The 8,640-nt window shown below is 30.5% G+C and overlaps 1 protein-coding gene across 2 annotated transcripts; it reads left to right on the plus strand.

The window, feature by feature from the left end:
• The first annotated feature begins 3,310 nt into the window (after positions 1 to 3,310).
• LOC145119498 (pectin acetylesterase 8-like) lies at positions 3,311 to 7,839 on the plus strand. Of its 2 annotated transcripts, XM_079055164.1 has the most exons (14): positions 3,311 to 3,446; positions 3,920 to 4,023; positions 4,095 to 4,216; positions 4,338 to 4,420; positions 4,551 to 4,680; positions 5,686 to 5,765; positions 5,879 to 5,965; positions 6,059 to 6,183; positions 6,272 to 6,332; positions 6,424 to 6,477; positions 6,574 to 6,651; positions 6,752 to 6,857; positions 7,318 to 7,466; positions 7,569 to 7,839. In XM_079055164.1, exons 3-14 carry the CDS (start codon positions 4,096 to 4,098, stop codon positions 7,674 to 7,676), a joined length of 1,182 nt encoding a protein of 393 aa, XP_078911290.1. In that variant the 5' UTR covers positions 3,311 to 3,446; positions 3,920 to 4,023; position 4,095; the 3' UTR covers positions 7,677 to 7,839. The 2 variants fall into 2 exon arrangements, with proteins under 2 accessions (XP_078911290.1, XP_078911289.1); XM_079055163.1 differs by lacking the exon at positions 3,920 to 4,023.
• The last annotated feature ends 801 nt before the right edge of the window (positions 7,840 to 8,640 follow it).

Below are 8,640 nucleotides of genomic sequence, written 5' to 3' on the forward strand. Positions count from 1 at the left end.
TCGCACCCCCAAACCGAGATGGCGGAAACATTCGGGGGCGAAGGACGTCATGTATAGTATCATAACAATGCACAATAGTAAAACTAGCGACAACATCCATTACATTAATAGAATAGTTAATACATGTGTGTTCTTTGTATAGTTGTAAGACACCAAAAATGTAACATCAAAATAAAAGACGAGTCTTGAACATGTTCCGTCTTCTCAAAACCTGATCCAGTGTACCTGTCTACTGGTTCCCTAAGAATACAAGTTATTTTGAAAGAGAGTATCAACATTTAAGTTGATGAGTTCATAAGTGTTTTAGTGTCAAATGTTTGTAGTTGTTTCATGAAAATGTTTGTGTTTGTCTAGTGAAATGTTTGTATACTTCCCAGAAAATCCTATATTTTCTTCTAAAAATGAAATGTAGCCTTCTACCCAACACCCGACTGTTTTGTATGTCTGTTCTCTTGTAATAGTGTAAAATGTATGTTTGTACTTGAAATAGTATAAAATGTATGTTTTCCATATTTGTAAACCATCTTTACTAGAAAAATAGTATGCATTTCTCATGAGAGAAAATCACTGTATGAATGTAATGGAAATGAAGGTTTACAGTAGTATTGTATGAAATACACTACTTATGCATTAACTACCTTGTAACCAAACTGGTTAAATTAAGGTTAAAATGTGATAAAGTTATAACCATGGTTGATTGACTAGTGTGAAACACGACGTTCTACAGGCGTCGAAAAAGTTATGACATTTGTCACCCGTAGACCTGCAGGTCCCACTGTAGCTAGCAGCAAGGTGTGGGATGGTCAATCCCATATAGATCTATACACTAACTCACGCTCTCCCTCCAGGAGACTCTGGTTATAAAATGTAACATAGCAAGTATATTGCTATGTCATGAAATAGTATCTCACATTTTAGTTATCTTGTTCTTGTAAATGAATAGTATACTTTGCATGAATAGTAATAGTATGTATGTATTGACTCATGTATTGTTCCTCTGTTCTAGAAAATAGTATGTATTGATCCTTTAAACTATACCTATTATAGTTTACTAGTATGTTTGTTTGAACTGTAATTGATTTGTAGAAAAGACTCAATTGCCCAATGTTTGCAACTGAGTTAGGTATGTACTTTAAAAATGGAGTATAATATTCATGTATATATTTAGCAAGTATAACTATGATTTAGCCGACAGTCGGACTAGTGATCCTACCCTAAGCCCACAACCAAACAAGGAACATGAGTCAAGGTATTTATCAATAGTCCTAAGTCCGTTAAAGCATACTTATACATAAATATATAAATGAATACGATTTTGATAATAAACAGCAATCTGAAATAGTTTAAAAGAGTTTTTGAAAGGATTTTAACAACTTATAAGCATAAGAAATCCTTTGTTTGTTTGTTTTCACATGTAAATGTTAACACAGTTCTATTGTGTTCTACTTGTATTTCCCCCCTAAAAACATTGAAAAAGGTAAATTATAGGGGTATGAACTCACCTTGTGTGAGTGATTCGTTTGGATGTTTGATATAGGATGATTGTTTCCACAAGTTAGATCCCGAGACAAAACAAGTCCTAAAATGCATTTCACGCGATATATAGGCATGAAATTAGTGAATATAACCTCAAAGGTGTTAAGGAAACAACCTAAGATGTAAGAATTACTTACAAAAGAGGTGTTAGAAGCGAAATCAAGCAACTGCTTGGAGTTCACGGCTGGCTTCGGTGTTTACGACCGTAAACGGTTTACGGCCACTTGAAGATTCAAGTGTTTTCGGCTGTAAACACAAGTGTATGATCTTGGTGTTCTTGGGGTTCTTAGTGTAACGAATAAGATTCAAGGGTTTACAGTTGTAAACCGAGAAATGAAGGGTGTTTGATCGATGAAAAGGAGGACACTAGATGTTCTTAATAAGATCCGAAGGTGGATTGGATGATAGATGAGAGAAAACGTGGGTTTTCGGTTGAAGATCTTGGGAAAAAAAGTCTTGAGTTTTCGGTCAGAAGTGAAGAAGTGATGAAATTTCCGGTCAAACATATATATATATATATATATATATATATATATATATATATATATATATATATATATATATATATAAGGGAGGGTTTACATTCCGAAGGAGTTCACGGACGCGAACCGAACGTTTACGACTGTAAACCGTTTGCGGTCCGAGGGATTACCGCCCAAGCGAGGGTTTGCGGCTCATGCGAAGGTCCCCGGTTTTTGAGTGTTTTAACTTTCAAAATTCTAGAACCTTTTTAACTAAGTGTTTTACCATGAAAAGGCTATTAATCTAACTTTAAGATTACATCAAAGCACAAGTTTGACTTTTATTGGATAAGTTTGACTTTAGTTGACTAAGTTTGACTTTTACAAGATTTGAAATTACGGGTTGTCACATGACCTGTTAAGTTGCGTAGGTCTTATGGTTTGGCTTAGGTATTGTGTTCTGTACATTGTAACTTCTTCATACAATATCATATTTTAACGATCTTTATATCCATATGTTCGTTTTTTGAGTCAACTATAACTTTCGTTAAGATTACCCCCGTTAAAATGTAATATGTTTTTACTTACGATTTTATTAAAAAAAACATTCATACATGTATTCATAAAAAAACGTATGTATATAATGATCGTAAGTAAAAATATATTACTTTTTAACGGGAGTAATCTAAACGAAAGTTGTACTAGACTAAAATACGAACGCATAGATATAAAGATCATTAAAACCCGGGATCGTATGAAGAAGTTATGACGTTCAGAACACATGACCTAAGCAACCAAGTAGTCGAGATCGCGATGGATATAAGCATCAAAAGCCCCCAAACATCTCAATAATGATTGTTCCACATAAAATGTCGTGATAAAAACCTAAAGAAATCATTCATAAGTACTGAATGAGTACAAAACAAAAATTACTTATTTTGCAACAAAAAATATTAAGGATTAAATGTGTGCAAAATGAGAAATATATTACCATATTAAGTCATTTTTACTGACTAACCTGGAATAGTCGGTCGTAAGGACTGAATGCATACAATTTAACAAGTTGAAGGGGTAAATTAACGAAAAAAAAAACTCTAGTGACCAAATATGTACAAATCAAAAAATATATTAACCTTTTAAGTCATTATCCGTGTGCTTTATCTTGAAAGTTATAAAAAGAAATATGAAAATACATACAAAATAACGATATTATTTCAAATTTAATATTTTAATTGTTTTTCTTTGAAAGGGAAAGGGTGGAAGCAAAATGAAGAGTATAAATACTCCGCCATTACTGTTGCTTTCCTTCCTTTCACTACTAGCTTTCCGAATGAAAAAGCACAACAGTCGACAATTTGTTTTCCCTTTGGCAAATTTGCTTCAGTTTCTCTAAATCAGAGGCTCACAGCTACAGATATCATCGTCTGCATTTTCTCTCGTCTCTCACAGGTATCAATTCCACCACATTTGCGCTGTAAAATCGTTTCAATCTGCTTTTTTTCATCGCTCGCCTCGTTAAAACTGTTGATCGACTCAATTTTCGCTGTCTGTTCATGTAAATCAGCTTTTTGTTGAGCTCATTAAGCAAGCTTTTTCAAGGAAACATGTACATTTTAAATGTATTGATAGTTTGCTCATTGCTGCAACTTTTGAGTCTGTAATCACGCATCGTATGTGGTTGTCTTCATGTTTAAAAACTAACCTCACATTTTGAATTCAGTGATTAATCGGTTTATAACCAAGATCCAAATATAGATTTATCATAGATATATGAAAAAACATAGCTTGCGTGTGGATCTATCCATGAGATTTTACTCAATTTGTTATCAATTAGGGGAGATAAAGATACTAGCTGACAAATGTAGCTAGCAGCAAACTTTTTCTAATCTCCTCATAATGCACTACACCTTTAATTTATTCAGTTGGTGTACACTTTATGGATATAATTGGTATTTATCTTCAACACGAAGCAAAATCATTCAACTTTGGACCCAAAATTTCATATCGTCTCTACAAATCTATTGAGGTTATACTTTAATTTGTGCAATCTATATCTCATCTTACACTTTATTCTCATATTTCTTCATCAATTTGCAGTATGAATGAAAAGGCATGTCAATGGCTATGTGTAATACTGGTGTGTTTACTCAAAGTGCTGGAAACATATGGTTTTTATGTAGATATCACTTATCTAGAAAGTGCATTGGAAAAAGGAGCTGGTAAATTAAACTAACTAAATCCCAAATTCATACTTCACCTCTTCTATCATCTAAAAAATTGAACAATTGAACATATTATTTTCATATTTTGGTTAACAAATTATGATTTTTTTTTTCATAGTTTGTTTGGATGGAAGCCCACCTGCATACCATTGGGACATGGGATATGATACAGGAATTGACAACTGGTTAATACACATTGAGGTTTGTCTCTCATTGCCTATAATACACAAAATTAGGATAGAATTTGAATTAATTAAATACTTCATGTGGTTTATATTATTATTATTATTATTATTATTATTATTATTATTATTATTATTATTATTATTAGGGAGGAGGATGGTGTAACAATGTGACAACTTGTGTTGATCGAAGCAAAACTCGATTAGGATCCTCTAAGCAAATGATGGAAGAAGTTGCTTTTTCAGGGATTTTACATAATGAGCCTCAATACAACCCTGGTAATTAAGAAACTTGTTTAATCTTTAAAAGAGTAAATTACACGAATGGTCCCTATGGTTTGGGGTAATTTGCACGTTTGGTCCTTAACTTATTTTTTTAACTCAGAAAGTCCTTACTGTTTGTTTTTGTTGCGTGTTTGATCCCTGTCTTACCTAAAAAGACTATTTTCCCTTGATTTTTTAATTTATTTCCCCACTTTCATCTCACCTTACCTTACTTTACCTATCCCATCTTATTTAAGTAAATAAAAAATCATAGGCAAAATAGTCTTTTTAATTAAGAGAGGGACTAAACGCACAACAAAAACAAACTGTAGGGACCTTCCGAGTTAAAAAAAATAAGTTAGGGACCAAACGTGCAAATTACCCCAAACCATAGGGACCATTCGTGTAATTTACTCTCTTTAATAAGATATAGGGTTAATTACATTAAAGACCCTATATATTGGGTTTTTTTGGATTAAACCTCCACTTTATTTATATTTTCTAAAAATACTCTTACATTCTCCACTTTATTTATTTTTTCTAAAAAAGCCCTTACATTTTCCATTTTTTTTTCAGTTTGGTACTTTTAATTTAGGGTTAATTACATTACAGACCCTATATATTGGGTTTTTTTGGGTTAATTCTCCATTTTATTTATTTTCTCTAAAAAAGCCCTTACATTTTCCATTTTTTTTCAATTTGGTTCGTTTAATTTATCGTTAATTACATTAGAGACCCTATATATCGGGTTTTTTTTCCTAAAAAAGGCCCTTCCATTTTTCCATTTAAAAAAAAATTGTGTAAAACTAGAAGATTACTGTTAAACCTGCTAAAAGGGCCAAATTGGAAAGAAAAAAAAAGGAAAAATGTAAGAGATTTAAAAATAAATAAAGTTGAGGTTTCATCCTGAAAAAAAAAACCAATATATAGGGCTTTTTTTTATGTAATTAACCCTACGATATAGTAATATTTTAAAACATTTTCATTATTTGTCATTTTTTTTTCTATTTTTCCTTCCAGATTTCTATAATTGGAATAAGATTAAGGTCAGATACTGTGATGGAGCATCTTTTACTGGTGACGTGGAAAAAGTCAACTCAGTAAGTCCTAATAAATATGGTGCTAAAAATATTTAAAAATATTACACCTCCTATATTTTTCAATAATGTATGACCATTTTTCTTTTTCTTTTTCTTTTTATAAATTTCTTCAGAAAACTAACCTTCATTTTAGAGGAGCAAGAATATTTCGTGCTGTTATTGAAGATTTGTTAGCAAAAGGAATGAGTAATGCACAAAATGTATGTTCCCATCATTCCTTTACTAGTTCTCGAGAAGGGTATTTTCGTCTTTTTCCATGACAAACACAGTACAACCTGTTCTGCTCTGTTCAGGCTATTCTGTCAGGCTGTTCAGCTGGTGGATTGACTTCAATATTACACTGTGATAAATTCAAATCACTCTTACCTAAAACTACAAAAGTCAAATGTCTTTCAGATGCTGGATATTTTATTAATTCGTAAGATATTATTTATTATCTCAAAAACCCTTTTCTTTTTTTCATAATATTTTTCTCTTCTTATTTATGTAAAATTCTTCATAAACAGACAAGATCTTTCTGGAAGAAGACACCTTGAGGCCTTTTATGATGATGTGGTCAAGACACATGTATTTGACTATTTTCTTTCTTTCTCCTTTATAAACCTAGAAATTGTAAATTTCTAATCAAAATTACCATTTTACCATTGTCATGTTTTAGGGATCGGCTAAGCATTTGCCTCGATCTTGCACTTCTAAGATGAAAGATAGTTTAGTAAGAACTAAGAAAGAATTATCTTCATAACTTTTTTTAAAAAATATACTTCAGATTTTAATTAAAAGAAAAAATTGTGGTTTTTAATTTTTGCAGTGTTTTTTCCCTGAAAACATGGTACAATATATAAAAACACCGATTTTTTTAACGAATGCAGCCTATGATTCATGGCAGGTTAGGCAAACAAGTTGAGAATATTATTTATTTATTATTATTTTTTTTTTAAGTTTTGGTTGTTTAAGAAAATTAAAATTTTGTTTTACATTTTTTACAGATAAAGAATGTATTGGCTCCAGGGATTTCGGACCCACATGGCACGTGGCATAATTGTAAACATGATATTGAAATGTGTTCATCTAATCAAATTGAGATTATTCAAGGTCACTCTTTTATTAACTTCATATAATATAATATAATTTAATCATATAAAGTTTATTAGGATAAAAAGTGTTACGAATTTCTAAAAATTAGGATTAGGATTATTATTTTATTTAAGTTTTAATGACACAAATTAATTTTTAAAACTTTCATGGTTGTAATTAAATTACAATTTTATTTTCTAAAGATAACGAGATACTATAAAACATCATTAAAAACCAAATAAGATTATAAAAAAAAATCTAGTAACTGTTACAAAATAAAATTTTAATCCAACCAAAGTTCATGAAATTCTTGATTTAAATTTATGTCATTAAAAACTCTGTAAACAAAACGTGTTCTTTTACTGTTTTTTTTCCGAATGAAACAAAACAGAAAGAAAAGAATCATAATTTATACCGGAATGGAATGAACGATTCCATTCCTTCACTTATTCCATTGTTTTATGTTTCACTTTGACAGAATTCAGGTTGCAATTCTTGAATGCATTAGATGGATTTTTAAGCCTCAATTCATCAAGAGGAATGTTCATAAACTCATGCTATGCCCATTGCCAAACCGAAATACAAGAAACATGGTTAATGACCAAATCGCCCATGTTGGCTAACAAGGTAAACCGGGCCCCACTCCCTTCTATCTTTTCTTATTTCCATTTTTACCCTTGAACACTGACCGTGACCGGTCCATATATCTAACCATAAACCTTACCACAGAGAATCGGAGAAGCAGTTGGCGATTGGTTTTATGACCGGAGCGCATTTCAAGAAATTGACTGCGCTTACCCCTGTGATAAAACATGCCACAATCGTATTTTTGCATAGGGGTATATGTGAGAAATAGCAATGTATTTTTTTTATTTGTTTATTATAGCATCCTACTTTTGTTTTTTTTCCTATTATATCAATTGTTAAAAATATACACAATTATAGCATTATAAGTACTATGCTATAATGGAAAGAAATGAAAGTATATCACACATACACAAGAGATCGGAACTAAGTCTCAGTTCAATGCATGTCAGATGCAGTATATCAGTGTCAGACTGTTTGTTAAAACAGGACTAAAAGGTGGCAAACAGTACTAAAAGGTGTATAGTGATAACAAGGTTTCATAATGACCATAAGTAAATTTGTATTAAAATACTTTGAATAAAGTAGATGAATATATAGGTTGTATTTAATAACCGATTAAAAATTAATTAAAATTGAAAAAAAAAACTAAAAGATGAATAGTTTAGAAAGATTGAACGATTAAAAAAAGTTAAAAGCATATTTGATTTAGGGAATTCATCGATAAAATCTCAGTATTTTGGATCAGTTTTCGATTTAATTCTAATTTTTATTTTTTGAACAAAAAATTCCATAATATTTTATATTTCGTCTAAATTAATGAAATACAACCATTATTATTTTTTTTTTTTTAAAAAAGAAAGATTATCTTATAAAATTAGATAATCAAATCTTTTATGTTAAAAAATAAACAATTGGATTAAACTATAAACTAATTCAAAATATTGGTAAAATCTATTTGTAACAAACTTTCTAGATCATTGGAAATTGTAATAATATCTTTTGTATGTGCAAATATGACCTCACTATGTCTTATCTTACGTGTGTTAAATGGATATGGATGTCAAATATAGAAAAGAAAATGAAGAATTAATATATCAGTTTTGTTATAAACAAAAGAAATACAATAAAATATAATAAAAGTTTCTCTTTATCGTACAGAATGCAGAATTATTCGTCACTTTCGAAATTGTTTATGAATTTTTAGTATTAATAG

The sequence above is a fragment of the Lactuca virosa genome, chromosome 6 (assembly GCF_052849685.1).
Source record: "Lactuca virosa cultivar CGN04683 chromosome 6, Lactuca_virosa_CGN04683_v6, whole genome shotgun sequence".
Lineage (NCBI taxonomy): Eukaryota > Viridiplantae > Streptophyta > Magnoliopsida > Asterales > Asteraceae > Lactuca > Lactuca virosa.